At 37.8% G+C, this 23472-nt stretch overlaps 1 protein-coding gene across 3 annotated transcripts in view; it reads left to right on the forward strand.

Annotated features, from left to right (window-relative positions):
• The window catches only part of LOC131680189 (protein single-minded), an 82854-nt gene that overhangs the window by 15053 nt on the left and 44329 nt on the right, over window positions 1-23472 (forward strand). Inside the window, exon 1 of one of the 3 annotated variants that reach the window (XM_058960912.1) lies at window positions 15341-15690. The exons of the other annotated variants lie outside the window; for them this stretch is intronic. Within the exon in view, the coding sequence (XP_058816895.1) occupies window positions 15678-15690 (13 nt within the window). The 5' untranslated portion in view covers window positions 15341-15677. Of the gene's footprint in view, window positions 1-15340; window positions 15691-23472 lie in introns of those variants that run through there. 3 annotated transcript variants of the gene reach the window in all.

Here is a 23472-nt window from a genome sequence, read left to right on the forward strand (position 1 = left end):
AGTGTTAGCTTATAAGTGTTAAAATTGTACCATTCCGTCGCTGTTGTGCTATCTTATGATAAGCGCCATTTTGTACATTTCGAGAAAAACGATTTTTATAGTTTGAGATTGAATATCTTGAAACTTATAAGTGGCATAAACAATTCAAAGAAGACAATTGATGCTTCTATCTATTCTGCATTAATCTCTCAAATATTACGAAAATCGGTTAACTACATTGCGAGTTTTCACTAAAAATGTAAACAAAAGCCGGTCTCACACGTGTCACAATCGTGCATGGAAAATTTCCCATACAAAAAAATCATCAATTTTTATCTTTTATTTATATCTTTGGTTTAATTTGGTCTACAAACAATCGGTGAGATGCATTTTGGTATTTTTGGTTACAGTGTTGCCAAATGTACTATATTTCCAGCTTGAAACTTCAATTGCATTTTTCTAACAGTTCGTGCATTTTTGTTTTGATAATGATTATGGAATTGTGTTTCTCAGATAGTTTTACCACAGAGAACAGACATCCATGATCGAACAAAAATATTTAAAAAACGTGTGTAAACATTTGAATTAATATACGATAAACACTAGCGCCGTCACACCAATCTATCCCAACTATCCGTCAAATCGATTCCGGAACCGGTTCGAAATCCTGGATGGATTCAGCATGGAATCTAGCTCAAAGAAAACAACCGATTCCGACTCTATCGGTTAACGCATTTGAGCTGGAAATTATGCTGGAAGTCCGAATCGGTTCCGGACTAGTTTGACTGGGTAGATGAATAATCGCTGTCAATTCTGTCGAACTCAGCCACAAAAAAACATTTTTATAACCCGAAAAGAGGCGAATAACACTAAGATTCAAACCTCTATAATCAAAATAAATAAATAAATAAATAAGTTTGGCATTGGATTTTGGTATTCAGAGACTTTTTCATTGGACAATGGTCCAACTAGCAGAGGTCAAACTAAAAAGCGGTCCAGTTTAAAAGTGGTCAACTAGCGAATCTGGACGGTATAGAATATAAAGCAATTCATCGGGATAAATCTTCAAGGATTGAGTGGTTTCAAACCCTTTTTGCCTTTCTCATATAGAAAGGTTATGCAATCACTCTGAAAAACGTCAACCTAATCCCGGCCCGGAGGGCCGAGTGTCATATCCCATATGTGCGTGTATGTGTGTATGTATGTGTGTGTATGTGTGTGTATGTATGTGTGTGTATGTGTGTGTATGTGTGTATGTGTGTGTGTATGTGTGTGTATGTATGTGCATATGTGTCAAATAATGTCACTAATTTTTCTCAGAGATGGCTGGATCGATTTGTCCAAACTTAGTCTCAAATGAAAGGTGCAACCTTCCCATCGGCTGCTATTGAATTTTGGATCGATCGGAATTCTGGTTCCGGAATTACGGGTTTCAGAGTGCGGCCACACAGAAATTTCTCATATAAACTATACACCCAAAACGTACCCGGTAAGATTCGCTTACATTAATGCAATAAATACGAGCGAAAATTGCTAGCGTTCTGGTAATGTGCGAAAATTGCAAGAAGCTTTCTTGCATGCAATGCAAGAAACAGAAAATGCGAATTTTGCCTATGTATTAGCGATGTATGTGTATTGGTGACCAATATGAGTTAGAAAAAAGACTGTTGGCATTGAAAAATGAACCCCGCACAAACAGATCGCTAAGCAATTCTTTATCCACCCAACCATACTATCAGATAGTAACAAGTGGATAAAAATCGTATATAAACTATTGGATGATTTCACGATTAATGAAAAAAGAAAACACGCAGCCAGATTTGAACTCACGTCTTTGCGCATCATAGCGCTAACTATAAGCACTGATATGTCCTTACACATGAGAACAGCACGTTAAAACTCGTACAATCGTCACATTCGCAATTTGATGCTGTCTCGTGTGTAATGAATAAACCACAAAACTGCATTTGATGATGTTGGTGAGGAATGAATAAAAAGTAGACAGAAAATAAAAACTCGCCGTGCGTTGCTATACCAACCAGCATAGGCACGTGAATGTGGTGGTAATCCTTCGACAGTGTGTTGAAGAAACGTATGTACGTATAGAGAGAGATGAAGTGATTTTATATGCTTGCAACAATTGCAAGCGGCTTTAACTGCAAAATTGCAAGCGATGCTAACATTATTTGCAAGTGATTGTCGCTTGCAATTATTGCAAGAGATTTTTGTTTTGGGTGTAGGAAAAATTAAAAATAGAATTTTTATTTTTGATGCTAAATGTGTTCAAGGTGCATGAAACGTCGAGATTTGATGCAAACTCGATAATAAATTTGACGACAATTCACTTTTTTGGATTTTGGCGCATTTTTGCCTTTCTCATATAGAAAGGTTATGCAATCACTCTGAAAAACGTCAACCTAATCCCGGCACCGGAGGGCCAAAATTTTCCGATTCTCATAAGTTTTCTGGATTTTAACATGGGCGTAGTTGATGGTTTACGGAGAGGGGTTACACCCCCCCTCTACTGTTCACTCCCCTCCTTTAAAAATCTTCTTAAATCACCCCTCAGACCACCACCCCATCCAGCCCTCATACCCCTCCCTTTCAACCCCATCATCTTTAAACCACCACTATATCACAAAGCATACCAATGTAAGTTGGGGAGTCGTTCGTTCATGGGACTTTCGCCCTCCTCACATACCCACCCCCGCATGACAAAATGAGTTAGCAAGCAGATAACATTGATCTAATGCTGATTAGGCTAATGGAGTATGATATTTTTTTGTTTCAAGTGTTTCACCGTCGACAGTAGCTCATCAAGTTCGTGGCTGGCATGCCATTGTGTATAAGTGCAAAGTGTACTAAGAATGTAATGGACATTTCCACAATTATGTTGAACATAAAAAGCCTTCGTGCCATAGTTTAGAGAAATGAGAAAGGCACAATTGCACCGCTAGGTGGATTAAAACAGGTTTTTTATAAGAAAACTAATCCAAAACAGGTATCGAGTATGTATATTTACTTTCCCCTACAGTATTATTTAGTTTGTTTTTTTTTGTATTCATCAATATAGGTTCCGAATCTCGAGCTAATTTGCGTTAACATTAAATGAGTCATTATTTATTTATCCAACAATTTGAATCGGCTTACACTTTGGTAATAAAACATACGACATTACTTGCATCGTGAGCCTGCTGTATCATATTTCTTGTGTGCACTGGGCAGCCTGGATCCTCGCGAGAACGGCGATACCAGCAACGTCTTAATTAGCGAATATAAAGTTTGATTCTCGCTAAGGCAGCCCATCTACCAGTTCTGAATGTATTTGTTTTTTTTGTGTATAGCAACATAACAATACAGTACATACAACATATAGAGAAGGTTTGGGAGTGAAGGACGGTTTGCAACAGCTTAATGTTTGAAGCATCTTTATTTGAATATACAAGATAAAATGGGAGCATTTCAAATGTGTCGGTTCAGACGTAAATTTGCATGATGTCTTCTAAGTTTGTAGATATATATTGAAAAACGCTCGGCCTCGCCAAAATTTCAGTAAACAAATGGGTTAAAGTTTACGAAAGGAGAGTGACAATTGTCAAAAATAGATTTGTTCGGAATGACACTGACAGATAATCATTGTTCCAATTTGGACCGTGTCGTCTTTTTCTTTATATACACAATGGCGTTCTTAGTAACCCATATTACCCCGCATTTCTTTACAATCGCGCTTCACGTCATCAACATCATCGTTTACGATAAAAATGTACAGAAAAAAATACTTTGTTTTGCTCACAGCAGCAAGCGCGAGATTCGCTTGTCAGCAAATTTTACAACGCCAGGCATTATATGGCTCGAGCTGATACTTCTTTGTTATATTGTTTTCCAATTTATTAAGAACGACACAAAGGTTTTTCATACTGTGTGGGTGATGGAACCCACAACTTCAAACAAACACTTAACCATCATTTATGTGCTTTGGATGCACTGTTGGTTTATCAGCCTACCCTCCGGTTTTATCGAGTGCTACTCCGTACGTGCAGACATCTTCATTGCGGTCTACTGGCTCTTTGGCAAACAATATTTATCTCGTATAGAATGGAAAATCGACGCTTTCATTCATATGTTATTGATTCAATGCAGAATATGGATTCAGGATACAAGATCAGCGTCTTTAGACAATGGATGCAAAAGTAAGAAAACAATTAAAACTAATTCAATTACCCGGATCTAGTACTTGTCTGTGAGAAACAATGTACCGGCAGTACCGGTGCCAACAAAGTTAGCTCACAATGTTGCAACATGCAACATTACTGTGCTTTCACTTTCGGATATTTTACGACAGGGGTCACTGGGTGTCACCAGTGGGACGCTACTGCTAATTTGTCCCACAGCACTCAAAACACTCCACAAATCATCAACTAGTTTCCAATAATGAACAGAAGGCTGAGTTCTCATTATGCTGCATCCTGTACGCTATTCATTGGCTGCGGTCCCAATATCCGCGCGCGTTGGACCAGGCGCTTGAAATGTCGAACCGCGCGAGGCGCGAGGCGCGAACACTTTTCACGCGACTGCGCACAAGTGTAAGATCGTCTATGGTCAACCCGTTTACGAAACATCATCGGCAAACGACGACGCGCAAGTGTCGCTCGTAAAATTGTGATTAGTCTTGGACAGTAAAATATTTATTTCGCGAGTTTTTTTTCTTCCACGAAAGCCCCGCTGCAGTCGTTGGTTTAATAACTTTTTGTGCTATTATTCCACTTTCTATGAAACTACAATAAGGCGCAGTACAAATTTTATCATCACTCGTTTCTTCGGTCTCTCTTTCTTTCGTGACAGCGAAGAAATGTCAACGAAATATACCGCGTTTTGGCGATCGGTTTTAAATGACAAACAAAATACAATAAATTTTGACACAAAGCGAGCGATTATTTTTGCTTCGATCGTAAAACGATGGCAAAATAATGGGGCATTATCCGTGCCCTTGGGGTTGGGCGTACATAATTTGACAGTTGTGTAAACATTCGGACAGAGCGAAGGAAGTGATTATTCCCTGATGTTCTCATAACTGGGCAAAGTGACGTCTTTATCGGTTCTCTGAACGAAATTAACTTCACGCGCTGTGGCCGGGACTGTAATAAGCTTCGGGTAATGGGATTTTCATTCACTGTTGCTGGGTCCGTTCTCCCACACCTCTACAGGCTGGCCGTTGTATTAAGGCTGAATACTGAGCATTATTTCTACTTGGAACTGTATTCCAACTGGAGCTTAGTCTTTACTTCAACGGAATACTATCTATTTCTATTCTATTCCTTCATTAGTTTTCTGAGGGTAATGCTACGTTAGTTTATGTGAATATTTGTATTTTGTTCAGTGAATATATGCTCCATGAGCTCATTTACAAACTATAGTAGATCTGATGAGCCAACCTTATATTCGTATAATTTCATGGGTTTTGGATGTTATAGCCTTAATATGAAAAAATGAAGGTAATATTTTTCACTACTGACTTTCTTATTTAAATATTCAATCTTATTTAAATATTCATCTCAGAAAACCTCAAAAAGCGGCCATATTTGGAAAACGAAAACAGCGGATCACAATCTCCATGAAAATCAATCATCAAAATCGGAGCATTGTTAGCTGCGGAAAAAAAAACTACTGTTGCATTTTCAACGATGTTTCATGCGATATTTTCAATCGATATTATCACATTAAATTTTTCTCGTTTCTACCGTAAACTATTATTCTTCCTTAAAAATCACGTTCGATTGCTCATAGGAACCGTGAAACCCGTTTTACGCGCGGTATCATTGTTTTCTTTTCTTCGCCATTTAGCATCATAAATTCCTCTCTCGATCGATATAGAACCTGATCGAATCTTCATTTAACAATGACTCACGTTCTCACATCCAGACACACTGACCAAAACACCGACGGACAACTTTCTGTTAGCTGTGGATGAAAATTTATTCATACGCACGGTTTTCTAGCGTCAGTTTTTTTTACCTTTACAAATTGAGCTCTCTATGTTTTTCTTTCGATCTATTCAGTTTACGACAAACGACGGGGACAGGGTACGGAAGCTGGGAATACACTCGTTACTTATCGTCACTTCCGATCGGTACTCCAACAAAACTGATTGATTGATTGATTTGTGAATAGAATGAACGATCGGAGAATATTTGACACTCTTGGCAAAAATAACAAATCACATAAGGCAGTCAAAAGACTACATCAAGACGCCCGCATGGCTTCCGCCAGAAAGGGTTGATTGAGTCGTCTCCTGAAAGGGTTCTTGAGTTTGGTTTGGTGAGAAAATGAAGTTGCGACCGTGGTGCAATAAATATCTAGGATGTGTCTCCCAGAATTGCCAAACAGAGTTACCATGGGTTACAATCAACAGTTCACGAAAAAAATCTCCTGTCCAAATATCGATATCTGGTGTAGGATCTGGCAAGGATCTATACCACGAGGGTAACATCAAGTCGTTCTATCGTAGCCAACATTATACCTTGTTTATTTAAACAATTGAAAATCCAAGACAATCGCTCCTGGATTAACCAGATCAGGACAGCTAAATCGAACAACTGGTTACCGGTATGCTTACTTTAATGTTACAGTTACCTGATTTTAATTTTTGCGATTTTGCGAGCAAGCCCGTCTCAAGACCACTCGGGGCCATTGGGCAGCATTGAACTGAGGTCTCCCCATAACTGAATCCGCTTAGTAATACCCGCAATTAGCAGTATACTGACAGAATTGCCACGTGGTAATCTGATTTGATAGTTACATGCCGTTGTTTGAGGATGAAGAATACCTTGACCACGAATGAGAAATGATGGAGTAGGGTTGTCCACGCCAGCAAACAATCATTCGTACTTCATGGTGTATTTAAGGTGGCTTTCGTTAAGAACCGCCCCACTATTTATGATGTTTAAAATATTTCAAGCATTACGATTTTCATCCGCATTTCTTCATTACGGGACTATTTTATTCCTGACTTTGTTTAGAGGCATCGCTACTGAAGTAAATTCACACACTGTGGATAAAATCAGGAAAATGAAACTTTTTTTCCATTTTGAGAATTGTTAATTAGAGCTCGATTATTGATTAGATTTGTTTTGTTTTGCTTTGGATTGAGCTAACTGAAATCGGAAGGGAATGTGTTAAGGATAATTTTATTACACGGTGACAACCTACGAAACACTTGTTAGCCCTTTCCCGGTGTCTGTAGAACAACTATCACCTTGTATTTAAGCACTCATAATTGCTAGTATTATCAGTAGAACCCTAAGGGCCGATTTCTTCACCCTCGCTTAACTTTTAAACCAGATTCACCAGTACGTTTAAACATGGCTTAAGCGCTAAGCGAGGGTGAAGAAAACGGCCCTAAGAGAAGAGAAGACAATCGCGTAGCCAATTTGATCCACTCCTAACCTCAATATTGAACCAGCTTCTGATTGGTCGTTTTGCCAGTCAAGAGCGTTCATAATATTTTCAAACGGGATGAAAAACAGTGCTGCTGAATTTATTTTGGCTACTTTTCACACACATGAACATTTCATGCAAATTGAATAAATACCCTGAATGAACTGCGTGTATTGTTAAGAGAGACGCGAAGAAACATAAAATTCGATTTTTAAATGGACCTAGTATTACGAATTCTTGGCAGAGTGTCGATATTTGAGGTACAATTATTTTCAGCAATTGTGAAAAACATGCAAATGGAATCTGGCAACGATGGATGCTTGTTGTCTTTGGAATTACGACAGGGCCTGGTAGATAAAATTAAGAAGAGCAAGAAGCCTGTTGTCGTCTCTTCTCTTAGGTAGAATCGAAGTTATTGCAATAGAATTACCACAGATAACAGACGTTTAGGCTAGAACAAAATTTCTTCAAAAACCTGTGTAAACTTTCAAATTGATATACGTTGAAAATCCGTGTTTCACTATTGCCATCTGCGCAACTGTTTGCTACACGTGTTTGACAGCTGCACTCTAACTGCATTGTAGTGATCACTGCGCCATCTGCAAACGTTTGCCTAACATGTTTCAGACGTCTGATTTATTCAGAATTTCAGTAGCGGGTATTTACACACGATTTAAATCGAGCCTAAACGTCTGTTATCTGTGGAATTACGTTGAAGCAGTGCTGCCAACAACAGTTTCGGTTATGGGTGAAAAATAAAGTTTTGATATAACTTCTTTGTCTTGCAATATTCTTGAAAACTAACAAAGCCTATCAATTGTTCTATTCAGTATTGTTTTTAAGGTGTACAGGTGTGCAATGGTACGAAAATTGAAAACGAAAACGAACAAAATGAAAAAAATCAGTTTTATTCTACTAGCTTTGCAAAATCTTGTGAGTGCGGGTTCACACACTCGACCCAACTAGCTCAATAAATTCTCTCAGGGTCGGCAACCGCCTGGGAGGGACTCAAACAACCCGAAACTTACCCTGTTGCAAAGCGGATTTATCGAGAGACGTCTGTGGATGGAGAATACTGACTCTGAATGAAAAAAGGAATGTAAATAATTTACAGATTTATTTTTCGATCCGGATCATCGATTCACTGCTGTCCGTCGAACGTTGGGGCCCATTATTGACGGCGGAGAGGGAGGGTAGTTGAGCATACCTGATTACTCTGCAGATGTGACGACTTACCGGCCAGTAGCTGGTGTTGGTCGACTAGGCCGTCGATAGTTGATTTCGCCCCGTAGAATCACTGTTACCAAAACTGTGAAGGATCGATGCTCTCGTTTGGTGGTGACGAGGTGTGCATGCCATGCCGTGTTATATTGCAGATATCGGAGGGGAACTCGGGGGTCTTGGATCCGCTTCCGAGCGCCTAAGCGTTCCTTTAAACTGGGTCCGTTGTCCAAGTCCTGTCGTCCTGACGGTGGCGTTGTCCCGATTAGGGATAATGTCGGGTTGGTTCTCAGCCAAGGCTGTCTTCGCAACCCCTTCACCACTTTTATGACTATGCGTACGACACAAAGAAAGACCAGTACGCTGCTGCACACGACTTCGGGAAATTTCTTTTGATCACGCCTAATAGCGGCTAACAGTTTTGTCACCCTCTAAATTTTCCGTGTGGACTATTCTCAGGTTGAACATCGACTCACTTTTCTTATCTCTTCATTATCCATCTCCTCATTACCCATCTCCTCTCTCTTTCCTTTCTGCATCTCCTTAATCCGCTCTCCCTCTCCCGCTTTCGATGAAATCAGGATGCAGTAGTGACGAGCTGCCAAAATATCCCACTGATGTGGTATAATTTTTGGCTGTTCAATCTTTTGGGATTTTTTTAAAGGGTTTAGATTTTAATGCGGTCTTTTTCCGTCTTTTTTTTATCGTTGCGGTTTTTCCGTTACAAATTTTTAAATATATATTTTTTTATTACCGTTTAAGAAGCATGGCTGCCTTGGACCCAGATAATTCATTCCGGTTCCATAAGAGAACCTAGGCTAAGCCCCAACATCTGGTATGGATGTTCCAGGGTGGACACAGAAGGTCTCTTTTGGATTTCTGGGTCTTTATACAGCAGTGTGTCCGTGGTTTCTCAAATGATAATGTTCACATGAATATTTTTTTCCGAAAACGTACGTAGTCTAATTAGAAATTTATAGTTTTTTTGTTAGTATACTTAGTATAGGTTAAACAAAAATATAAAAAAAATATTACACAACAAGAAAATAAACTAACGACAATTAATAAATCAGAGCCAGATATAGAAATAGAAATTAAATTACACTTACATACTATACATTACATACTACAAACATTATAAACTCCAACACAAACATCTCTCAATCGTTACCAAACCAAAGCGACGGTAACAATCTTCACCAAAATTAATCAGCAGAGTATGACTACAGTTGTACTCAGAAAATGATAAATGATTTCAATGAAGTTTTAGCAAACAATATCGAAAAACTGATTTTCGTATCATTGTCAGCGCAACCTTAATTTCTTCAATGTAAGCAGTACAACTTTGCTGATGTGATTAATTTCCAACTCCGGGAATGCAGGGTAAAATCTTATAGCTCTTGAAATAAATAGTTGATCCCATAGAGAATTATTCATTTTTGTCCTATGTGTTCTTTGCTGCAAGTTTTTGATACATTGTCACTTTTTACATGAATTATTGTTGGGGTAGGTTGTTTATTTTAGGTATCAAGAGACGTTTTGTGCTCGTTCATTGCGGCATGTTCGAAAAAGCGAATTTAAAATATAATTACAATTTCCACGCCCAATTTTATGACATTTTCACCAATCAAAAGAAAAAATATTGCCTTTTTTGCTAGGTTAAGTTTACTTAAACCTGCCTTCAAATCTATGTATTAAAATGACTCGAATCTATAAATACAAGCGGTACAACCAAATTCAGAACCAGTCGTTTATGATAGATGGAAAAGAAAACACTTAAAGTGTAATGCCGGTTCCAGCTATTTGCTTTGGTCTTTGTCGTTTGTCCGTAGATTTGGTTTTGAAGCTAACACGCTTATACTTAATTATTATATTTAGATTATTTTGTTCAGCAATAGATAAAAAAATAAATATTATATCTTCGTTGTCTTGAAATCTTATTGAAAACTAGTATCGTCTATCTATTTAGACAGTTTTAGACTACTATTACCATACAAGTAACTATTTGAAATATTCTAAGAGAACTTACTTTCGGACTAATCTTTTGTCTTCTGCTGGCAGGAGACGAGCGTAGGCAGCATTACTACGAACCGCTCAAGTCTACCAACATGTCTCCTGGCAAAGAGAACCGACAATAGAGAAGTCACGTAAGATCATCACTGAAAACCTGTCAACGATTCACAGCATCAATGAAATGCTGCTGTTCATTTGTAATATTCTTTCTAAATGGCGGGAAAGTTATTGATCACAGGATTGAATTTTCTTCTAGATTAACCTAAAATTGTAGTTTAGCACAGTGTGTGTTTTTCATAGCACGTTAAACACAAAATTTTATCCTGAAAGTTCGCATTTTTTTAAACCCCGCCTCTCACCCCCTCAACAAAAAGCTCACAAAGAGAACCCCCTGGCAGTGGACGCATCAGTTCTCAGAGTGCGTCAGTACAACAAAGAAGGTATTCGCGAAGACGCTTAGAACGAAAAAAATACACAATATTAACACGTGAAAGTAGCCGACGCAAACGGGTTCTCAGAACCCTCAAATAAAAGATACGATCTCACTAATTTCTCCAAGTCTCCATCATTTACAGTTCCGCTAGCTAACTCATAAAACCGCAATTGTGTGAAACACTTGAATTTCTAAAAAGCTGATTCTTTTCTTTATCGTTCTGAAAGTCGCTAAGAATTACTGCCAGTTTTTCCTGATTCATTTCCACCATCAATCGCTAGAGGTTGAACTACCAGCGCAATATCTGCTCTTTCGAAATACCTACTTCAAACGTATTACTGGTAATCCGTGAAATCATTACATACGAAATATAAATATAATAATAAATGCTTGACTAAATATAATTGTGTGAGAGCCTTACCTTTGCTGCGTTGCTTTAGTCACACAGAACAGACATCCATGATCGAACAAATATGTTAATAAAATTTGCGTAAACTTTTGAATGAATATACGCTAAAACACTAGCGCCGCCACACCAATTCATCCCAACTATCCGTCAAATCCATTTCGGAACCGGTTCGAAATCCTGAATGGATTCAGTGTGGAATATGGTTCAAAGAAAACAATCGATTCCGACTCAATATGTTGATGCATTTGAGCTTGAGTCCACACAGAATCCACTCAGAAGTCCAAACCGGTTCCGGAATGGTTTGACTGGGTAGAAGTTTAAGCACTGCCAATTCAGTCGAGCACAGCCACTAAAAACATGACAACAGTAGCGCACCTGATAGAGATATCCCAACTACCTTCGAAAACGTTAGGAATTTTTACACAAGTTGAATGCTGAAGATGGGCGTCTGTTCTCTTTGCTTTAGTGTTAAATTTGAATATTTGTGACGCGACAATGAAATAAATATCATTGGACAACTTCAATGACTAGTAATGATAGTTAATATTTTGAATAGTCACGATTCAATGTTGTGCAGTCAAATAGACTAGAAACAATTTCTTTAAACCTTAGACACAAAATAAATGTTTTTGAGCCACCCTAATCAACAGTTAATTTTATATTTTAGATTTTATAATGTTAAAAAACAAAGTCAGCGCGCCAAAACTACTTTAAACAATCTTGTTTGTTCCGTTACGATACACAAATTTTAGAGCCGCCCATATAAACAGTAAATTTAAATTGAAATATAGTAAACGTGAACAAAAAACTATTTCAATAATTTAACAAAAACTTGAGTAACAATTAAATAAAGTAGGTACCATTAATATAACTCTATTTAGCTGAATTCGAATCCGGTGCTTCTAATATTCTATCAAAATCGTCCTAAACATATTCCGAGCATGTCCAATTTAAATAATTTACGACATGCTATGTAGCCATCGATTTATTTTTTAATATTTCCAAACGATGAGTCTATTGTCAAACGCACAGCACTTTTAATGAAATGGTTTAGATTCGAATTTTTCACACCGAGCTGCGTTGGATCATCATTACGTATCTCGTAGTGCTTATACCCAGTAAACGAAATGGCGGACAGGCAGGTTAAACTAGGTGCTGGCGATCGGTAGGCTATTGAAACGTTGTTCTAGGCTATTCGCCGTAACTTGCCGTTTACTGTAAAAGTAATGTGGGTAGTTACTATATTCATAGTTAATCGGACATAAAAGCCGGAAAACTGGCAGCCCTTATTTAAGGAAGAAAACACTGGCATCCCAAGCAAACGTTCAAGCCCAGAGATGCCAGATTTGCAGTCATGTCTGCAAAGTTGCAGACTTTGAATTTAAGCTGCAGATTTTTTCGATGTCGCAGATTTTTTAGTTTGGTTGCAGATATTTACAGATTTTTGAAAATAAAAGTTTTTGGTTCCACTACACACAGAAAAAAAATATTGGTAAAAGTAAGAGTGTTCCGCTCTTAGCAAAAAACAACCAACGCCAACTATTAGGTTGAAAGTAAAACTTTTAAATTAATCAAGAATAATAATCTCAAAGTAAAAGTTTTCCTTTTAAGCGAATGAAGAATAGTACTCAAAACAAAAGTTTTATTTTTAAACTAAGAGTATACGTTGGTTGTTTTTTTTCTGTGTGTAGTTTCAAATCTACTTTAGGGTTTTCCTCCATAAGCTATTTCTCTCTACTTACCTTGGGCTATAAATACACTATTTTCATTCAATATAACACATCATCAATAAGTCATTTTTGGTCAAGAATAGTTTTCCTGATATTTTTTTGTTCTTCCCAGACTTTTCAAATTATTATTGCAGACATTTTAAAAAAGTATCTGGCATCTCTGTTCAAGCCCTAGCTCAGTACAGTCGTGATTCGCTGGTTGGGCCACAGCCTTGTCCAACTAACGAATTTGATTCGCTAGTTCCCGGTCAAACCATTCGGAATTTAATTCGGAATCCTGAATGGAGTCAGTACGGATTCCAAATCAAATGCAACCACCGATTCTGAAACCGAAACCGATGAATCGCCCAGTTAAACTCATTCCGGAACTGGTTCGGATTTCTGAATGGAGTCATTATAAATTCCAAATCTATTGCAACAACCGATCCCGACGCAATCGGTTTCAGAATCGGTTGTTGCATTTGTTGTGGAATCCATACTGACTCTATTCAGAAATCCGAACCAGTTCCGGAATGAGTTTAACTGGGTTGGACCGACTGACAAATTTAAAAAACTCTCCAAAGGATGTGTTGGCAGTGTAATCTATTCACATCTCTAAATATTGTCAGATTGATTGTCAAAGTAAATTTGACATGAGATTTTGGTGTTCATATGCTTTTTAGTTGGACAATTGTCCAACTAGCGGAGGTCCAACTATAAAGCGGTCCAGTTAAAAAATGTCCAACCAGCGAATCACGACTGTAGTTTAATTGTTGACGTCATGGTTAAGAACACTACATGTACGTATAGCGAAACGAGATCAAAGAAAATGATGTGGTTTTACACTTGTGCGAATATCTTTCGGTGTCGCAGAAAAAAAACTTGTTTATTTTCGTTTCTCTATGTTCGATAACACAAGGAAAGAGTAAAATAATTATCACCATAATCACAATACCTTTTCTATATACGCCCTGAGTGCATATAAGAAGAGTGACGACACTGTCAAAATTGGAACAAATATTATTTGTCAGTGTCATTCCAAACGAGTTAAATCCATGTATTTTGACAGGTCGTTTGTTCGTTTGGAATATCACCGACAGATAATCAAGACAGTTGTCTTCACTATCCTTACATACACTCTGTATACGCCAAAAGAGAACATGTTGTGTGACGTCAAGCTCGATTGGCTCCGGTATTTGACATGTTCAATTGGCTCTGCTCAGTGTCTCCGCCTAACTATGAATATAGTAGAAAAACTCTAGAAAGAGAACTGCGTAGCCTCCATTTTAGATCGATTGGTTTCGCGTTTAACTGTCAAAAAACGAATCCAATTGAACATTGCCTATCCTTATACATTGGACGTGTTGCCATACAATGCCGGGGCATACGTTGCCAAAAATGCTGTTTTTCTCTCCGCAGTTCTCTTACTAGAGTTTTTCTAGAATATAGTAACTATAGTACTGCTCGCTGGGTAGAAGAAACGCAACGAAAGTAGTGTACTCATTCGAAACCACGTTTTTGAAAGTTGAGGGCAGAATTTTTAAATATATTGAGCTTGTTTAAGTGGCTTGAGGTATTTTGTTATCAAGTAGTTGTATACCCAATACAAATTTGCATTGCTGTGAAGGTTTGTTCTGAAGATCATGAATAACTTCCAATTTAATTCAAACCACTTTTCGCGCTTAGAATGTACAAAAAGCAGAAATCATCAAAGAAGCGAATCGGTTCCATTTGTCATAAAAGATAAAATAATAATAATAACAATAGCACAACAATTAAAGGGACAGTACAGAAGAAAAACAAACTCCAACAACTACACTACACTGTCATAAAGTCACGGATTGTTTTGAAAAAAAAAAATGTTTTCATTTTGATATAGCAAATATGCAACAACGTTGTCGTGTCGCTACAGCTTGGGCCAGCTAGTCGGAACGTGCTGGAAGTGGTGAGTATCGTTTGTACTTGAAAATCCGAACACCTGACACATCCTAACCGTATTGTCACCGTACGGGGGAGCAGTCATGTAAGAGCATGACACCCGACTAGTCTGAGTATTTTTTCCATCTTAATTATACAAAAGCTCGAGAAAAAAACACCAAACATGGCAATGACATTGCTACCGTTGAAGGCGAAAAGCCCTCGTGTGAGCCCTGCGCCACCGTCATCATCGCAGTGCAACGAGTGCGACGATTCCCCGCGAGCTGCGGGGGGAAGAAAATTTAGCGAAACCGCGATTCATTTGTACTAGTCGCGGATCTACTGTAGCAATTGCAGTTTGATACGGCACTCGAGAGTAATTAGTTGTTTAGGTTTGGCGCGTTGTAGTATAGTGAATGAAACCTCCCCCCGGTTTTAGACAATGGTGTCCTGAGAATAGTGAAAATCGAACTCTGCTGGGAGTTGTAGTTACTGTGAACCGGAAGAGTGTGTAGTGCGTGGTTTCCTGCATTGTTTTTTGTGCGAGTTACGGTCAACCGATATGTCATATAAAAGTGAGTTTTTTAAGTTTTAAACACAATCAACAGTTTATATGTGAAAGAGACACGGGTCATGTTGATATTTTCGCTGGACTGCACGGACTTTTCAATAGGCTGTTAGTAACAATACAAGATTCTCGTTATTTACCTTTCATTCTGTTAAAAACTAGGTCGATTTTGCAATTACCTACTAGCTTCATGCATATAATGCCAGCGACCCGGTCAGCGTGGCAAGCAGAAAGTTAGCAAAAGTTGAGCAAAGCGAAATTGGTGCTGGAAGAGTTTCTGCAAGCATTTTGCGCGATTTGTGCGAGAATTCTGGCAACGAATTCTCTCAAATGCAACAACCGTTTCTGACAGAAGCGGTTAAACCAACTGATGTTGCTCACTTTTATCCAGAATCGAGCCAGAAATGTACGGCCAAGATCTCTGCACACTTCCTGCCACATCTTTGTCAGATGTTTTGCGCGATTCGTGCTAAATTCTACCAGGCAGGAATTGCCAGGATCTTTGCACAGTTTATGTCCGAGTTATGCCAGGGTTTTGCTCGGTTCCTGTCAAAATTTGCCAGAAAACGCGAGCGAAACCGAGTTCGCCCTAGCTCAACTAACCCGACAGGATACGCGCAGAAATCTGACAGGGCTGCCAAACCAAGACTTACAGAAATCTAGCAGAGCTGTCTGCCAGAAAATTTGCTCACTGGGGAAAACCATCGTCTGTCGATATTAACTGAAAAAATATTGGAAAGCTCCAATCTAATGGCTACAACTCGCTTGATAATCAGATTCCTTTCACGCAATCCCTGGAGCAAGGATCGTATTGTGTAATCCATCTAACCGTTTTTTCGGATACATTGCCTGCTTCTTTACTTTTCTAATGTTTCTGACAGGATTTTGAATCATTTCCATACTACTTTCGCCCACTTTCATGCTTCCGCAGAACTGGTGTACTTCCAATGGAAGCCTTCATTCAGAATATTGTAGATACAGTTACCAATGGTCATTACCTCCAAAATTAACATTTAGACGAGAAGCAACTGGTAATTTAATGAAGAATAGAATTCTTCTATTTTACATACATCGATAGAACTCAAGTTTCTAAATACAGTAAAGACCCTTTTTTATCAGCCCCTTGGTGAATTTTGGTCTGATAAAATGGGGACATTGATAAAATCGGGACACATATTTTTCTTTCTTTTTAAGAAACCAAAGCTCTTAAAATATTCTTCTTTGTCTCTAGATATAGTTTCATAACCTTTCCTGATTATTTATCTTAAACTTTCCTTAAGGGGGTCTGACAGCGCAAAATTTAAAAAAAAATATTTTTTTTTTTGCATATTTCTGATCTCTAAGAAAAATATGCTCAAGAAAGGATTTACTCGAATTCAACTTGGTTTGTCTGCTAGAGCCCATCAAACTACCAACTATCAATTTTCATATGAAACTGATAAAATCGGTTCAAAAAGCTGATAAAATCGGGTGCTGATAAAATCGGGTCTTCACTGTATAACAATCTATATATCCAACCATTAAAACTTGAAAACAATTGTTAATTGATTTTCTACGAAAATATGAGCTCACTTGTTTGACATTTACACTATCAGCCTTACTTGACAGTGATTTTAGTCACAGGGGTTAGATCTTTGACAGTTAACCCAACAAAAGGATTGGGAATCAAGGTGACTGAATGGAAGGGATTATGGCTCTATCAATTGGGTCATTAAGCCATAATCGATTTTTTATTTTTTCCGATGCAGCTGACGCTAAAAATACGTGATCGAAGTTTTTTCACTCTTTGTACGAAAAATAACAAATAATTTTTTTTTGATTAATTTATCACGGACACATCTTGATTGTTTGTTTTGTTTATTTTGGAGTGATTTTAAACTTTGAGTTCATTCATCACTCCTAGGCCACATCTTCCATTGAACTACTTAGATCCTTATCCTATTTCTGGGATAACTATCAAAAATGCTAACCAATGTGGCTAAATTCACCGTCATGGAAGATCGACAGTGTCAAACGAGGCCGCGTTTACATTTTTTTTTTTGAAAAATCAATTAAAAGTCATTCTGAAGTTTTAACGGTTGAACAAGTATATTATTATATTTAGAATGATAAGTTATATCGGTTTATAAAATAAATGGGGAATTTTATTCTTTATTTAATTACCCAATTTATTTTATTTTATTTTTTTTTACCATTTTACATACAAAAAAGTAAACAAAATGTTTGACTACGTATCTTTCTGCTCAGCTGTCACTACGCTGTCATAGAGAAACCCGACGAGAGCACTCATTGTTCTCGGGAAAGATTTTCCTTCTACAAACACATAAAATAGTTCAGCGCACTTGCGGTAGAGCTGTTGATCCATTCGTAAGACGCGTTTATTAAACCGAGCACACCCATTTAACTCCGTCACGCCCATCAATTCTCTGAGCCGCCGCCGATGTTTTAGCTTCTCTCGTTGCTGCCGCTTGTATTCTCCTCTGTTTATTTATAGTCTGCTACGGATTCTGAAGTTCCCTTTCAACCATTTTCAGAAGCCACGCAGCTCGCTAGAGTGCCATACAACACGCTTCATCTATCCGAAAAGTTGTTCCTGTATAAGTCGTTTCCAAATATTTTTATTACACTTTTGTTGGCTCTCCCCATCTTCGGCTTCCACTTCACTAACAAGACCAGTTCCCCAGCGAACTCTAGACAACAACCGGTTGAACTTTGTTCATTGCCATGGCGGCGGATGCTGTTCGGTTAAGCCGAAGTCTAATTCAAAAGTGAAATGAAATTTCGCCTCGTCCCCCCTCAGATGATCTTGTGGGGGGGGGGGGGGGAACTGTCCGCAACCGGTTGCGGCATACACAAGGAAAATCGATAACACGTGACAGCCTTAACCCAACAAATCCAGGTTGAGTGTTGGCGGGTTCCGTCCTATCATACCGCCTTAAGCCGCATACACGGTTACAGAGCCTCCGCAACACTCACTCCTCTCTCGCTCTATCTCACTGCCACCTACGTTCTGCTGCCAGTTCTAGATAAAGTGTTTACTAATTGATTTAGGACGTGATGTCAGATTGTACGTGATTTTTAGAGGAATTTCTTATTTATGTATGTCATATATACAACCGGGGGTCGCGTCCAACCGAAAAAGGGATGCCTGACCCGGTCTAGTCAAGTTCGGTAACAGCTTCCGAACGCTCGTTCCAGCCAGGGGCCCACGTCGTCGCTCAGTCGGATAGTTGTCGGTTTATTTACAAAGAGTTCTCAAAGCGTGAAAAGGGGTAGTAAAAGGTACGTGACGATCGCTTGCCGAGATTTGAAAGTAGATGGACTGGAAACCATCAAACAATGCTAGACTAGATTTGTGATGATTGTTATTCGGGAGGTCATTACGGGAAACAGCATGTTACGATTCCCTTGAATTTCGTTTTGTTGATATTTTGTCGAATACATTTGCTGAACTTTATTTTCTATTTCGAGAAATTCGTTGCAATTTCTCGTCATAGACAAGAAATACAGGGCTATTTCAACGAACCAACTGGTCCCAAGAATGCTTCCCGATGGAAATCGAATATAAACCTATGACAACTAGTTTGCTCTACCAAGTCGGAACATCTTTTTTCACAGAAACGTTCATACAACAAAACCTTTTGAATCATTCAACAGCCATGGATTTGCGTTTCGGCTTCGTCTCATCAGTATCTGGTAGATCGACTTGACTACGATCGGTGGTTTTCAACCGGGGGTGGATTCACCCCCAGGGGTAAATTAGGCTATTGTATTGGGGATAATTATACGGGATAAATTTAATTTTGATCCTAACACTCCCGTCGGACATTTGTCTTCATATATTTTTGCTTGCTGAGTATGTTCAGCTACAAGGTTTTAATTGGCAAACTATGGTTTTCATCCAATTGAAAACCTTTTTTCTGAAATGTAATGATGGTGAGCAATTTTCAGAAAGAGGTGCATCATGGGGATCAATATTCGGAAAGGAGTGCATGGCAGCCGAGTAAATTCAACGGATTCCAGTTGTGAACCAAACTCTTCTCGGCTTAATTCGTCGTTCAATCCGGGACCTGAAGAATTTCTTTTGGTCTTTTAGAAGACACATCGACGTTTTGGTGACTCATCTTCTGCTAGAGTTATCTGGCCAATGACATTTTCTCGTTTTTGCTGGGAATTTGCGAACATGCTTCTAATTCTTTAAACGGGAGATGGCGAAACAGCAAAAACTATCCTGGTAAAACTTCATTGAGAGCTCTATCGAGCTGGTGATTATGAAACTACTTCAGAATCAATGCAAGCAGTACCTAATGTATGATAAATATAGCTTCATGCCTGGATGCTTAACAGCGACAGGGAGTATGGAATGTCGTGCTCAAACTGATTTGATTTACACCAACTTATCCCCTGTTTGACATATAAAAATCGAAAAAAAGTTAAATTTGGAATAAACGGTAGATTTACAGCTGTTTCACTCCTAGCTATCTGATCGAGAGATGGAGATTGTCACGTACTTATTTTTACATCAGGAATAGCGGATGGAAGCTACTTGAGACCGTTGATGTTTCTGCTTTACTTCAATGACGTGTATTGAGTGCTGCAGACTCCTCGCAGGTCCAGTATAGTTGGGGTGGTTTGTCTGTGTGTACTGGAATGATGGCGAATTGCTGATTTAAACTGTGTATATGAGTCGTGCATGCAAGGCTCAAATCATTTCATAGGATTTTCGTCTCGTATTTCAAGACCTAGTTATCACCAAACCGTCCTTATTAGGGCGAATACATAATGGAAAAAGAATTGAAATAGTAAAACTATTCTAACAATTTCAAAACAAATGCAACAACGCCATATTGATGTGGTATTGATGCGATGAAATAAATTCACGCATTATGTTCGTTAATCATGCTGCATTTTCAATGTAACTGTGGTCGTGTCTTGGTCACAACCCTTTAATTTTATTTTTCAGAGAGCGAGTAAAGGCGCTTTAACCTAGGCTCATTAGCCAGGGCAAGCTGTAAATAATTTTGTCCCATCCCCAAGAACTAAAGGAGTGACATTAACCTTCTTATCCAAGTCACTCCCAACAATATATCCTAATCCCCTATAAACTGAAACGGTCGGTACGGTTGTCCTCGTTTCTCCCTCATTCAAGATCCGAAACGATTCGTTAGTTAAATTATTCATTAAATGTATAAATTAATTGCCGTATAATTTTGAAAGATCTTTAAATCCAACTCGGCACAGTAGGCCTGACCATTTTAATATTTGTGACTATTTCTGAAATACGTATTATAACATTGGGTCTTTCCTATCGTTTATCAAGTACCCTGCCATTTTGATCATTTTGACGTCAAAGTCGGTTTCATTCGAGTATTGAATGGAACTTAGAAATTGCAATTAAAGCGCAACAAGGAGTTCTGCTTCATCTACAACATCAATACAAAATAAATTTTCAGTATTCATCTTGTTTTATTTCGCCAAATAATTATTTTTGTATGCCAAATCCAATCCAACGCCATTTTTGTGCAATTATTTGTTATCGTTTAAAAGCTAGCTTAAAGTTCAAGAAAATGCAGCTGTTCAATGTTAATGTTTCTAAGTGATTTATACACCAACACAATGACAAAGCATGCAGCTTATGTTTTGATCTAAGTTTTCGTGAATGGCAACTTATAAACTTAGAATTTTCGATAAACGGATCCTATTTATTTGTAATGATCGGTGAATGGCACTCTGGTATTATTAGGCATTTCCGCTATTTTGCACGTTGTGCCAATTCTTTTGTGAATTCAAGTATTTTTTCTTAGTAGTTGATTCAATATTTTTCAGAAAACGAAGATCGAGTTCAAATATCTCTTAACACTCGGAATACAAGGAGGTCAAAAAAATGGGAACGCTTACTTTGACCGGTCATATCTCAGCTGCTACCTAATCGATTTTAAGACTCTCTTCACCACTGGAAAGGTATGTCTTTCGTAAACACATTGCACTGGAAAAAAGAATAGTAGGGGTGTCTACCGTAAGTTATAGTGAAAAAAATGAGTGAAATGAGTAAAACAAAGCCAGAGAAGAAAAAAATGGGAACGCTACTTTGACTGGCCATATATTTCATTTTTTGGATAGGATTTATTGGATAGGATTTATAGATATCTTTCACAAAAACGGTGATCAAAAAATAATAGAAAACAAGTTCGTATTTCCGAAGTAATTGTAAAAATAGTAATTGAAAGTCAGTACAGACAAAATGAGATTTTCAGTTCAAACAATCATATCTCAGCCGTTGTCAACCAATTTCAGTTTTCCTTACGTCTATGTTATTCCTAGAGCTTCTAGATTTGTAATGCATGCAATATATAGTAGATTTTCAAAAGTTACTATACTTTTTTGAAGTTTCAGGCGGTTTAATTTTCACAATACACGTCGCAAACGTTTGATTAAATTTTTTTGCGTCTTGTTTAGTTTTACGGTTTGAAATGTAACACGTTTACTGAATAATTCTGCGTATTACATATGAATAATATTATATCAAAATGTTCGCACAAACTTGGAGAAACGCAATGTTGTATGTAAGTTACAAAATAATAGTGTGTAAGGTTTTCCTTATTCAGTAAATACGAAGAAGTTCAGAATTTTTTAATTATTCGTCATATAACTTTTAATTAACAGCGAGGACCTATAGTTTTTTATACACCAATCGATTGTAATTGATGGCAGCTATAATGTCTGGAAGAACAAATTCCTATATTTTCTCAAAAAATAAACAAAAATACGTAGAACTACAGAAATGTGATTTCATTGGCAAATAACTTGAAATTCAAAGCGATGACCTGTACTTCTTTATATACCAATCGATTGTAATTGGATTTTGGTTACAATTTCTGAACGATCAATTTTTATATTTTCTTAAAAAACAGACAAAAATACGTAGAAGTACAGAATACATCGTTTTTGTAAAAGATATACCTGTCCAATGGTGAAGAAAAATTTAAAATCGATGAACAAACAGCTAGGATATGGTCAGTCAAAGTAGCGATCCCATTTTTTTCTTCTCTGGCTTTGTTTTACTCATTTCACTATAACTTGCAGTAGACAACTCTATTATTCTATTTTTTCAGTGCAATGTGTTAACAAAAGATATACCTTTCTAAAAGTTAAGACAGATTTAAAATCGATTTGGTAACAACTGAGATATGACCGGTCAAAGTAAGCGTTTCCATTCTTTTGGACCCTCTTGGTAATCCGCGTAACTTTTTACCCCCTTGATACTCCGAGTGTACAAGTTTTTGAAGAGCGTTGAAAGTAAAAATTGCTGCTAATTGATCGGTAGATAGGTCTTGCACGGCATTTTTATTGTGAATTAATCATAAATGGATTCTCCAGTCAAAACAAGTGTATGTCTTCGTGAAACGTTCAATACATCTGAGTGCTGAGATATTAGGTAGTATCCTGTTGTATCCTGTTTCGGATCACCGCGTGAATGAGGGGAAGTAGCTGTGTTTTCTATGAGAAAATCGGCTGTCAACCTAGAAATTTATCAAGATTGTAGTCACGATCACGTTGAACCCTATCAATGGATTTCTATAAATGTTCTGATCATGTGCTGATTGTTTGGAAGCTAGTTCATTTGGTTCTTATTTCCAAGGTTAATAATGAAACCAGAGAGTACTACCTTAGTTAGCTTGGCTTAAGCTTAAAACAGTTTTTTTTAACAATTGGCGTGTTCTCGCTTGTATTTTGTTTGTCTAGTGCACTTCATTTAGCCAACGAATGCGGGAAATTGTGGAATCGTGTG

Source organism: Topomyia yanbarensis, chromosome 1, assembly GCF_030247195.1.
Source record: "Topomyia yanbarensis strain Yona2022 chromosome 1, ASM3024719v1, whole genome shotgun sequence".
Classification (NCBI taxonomy): domain Eukaryota; kingdom Metazoa; phylum Arthropoda; class Insecta; order Diptera; family Culicidae; genus Topomyia; species Topomyia yanbarensis.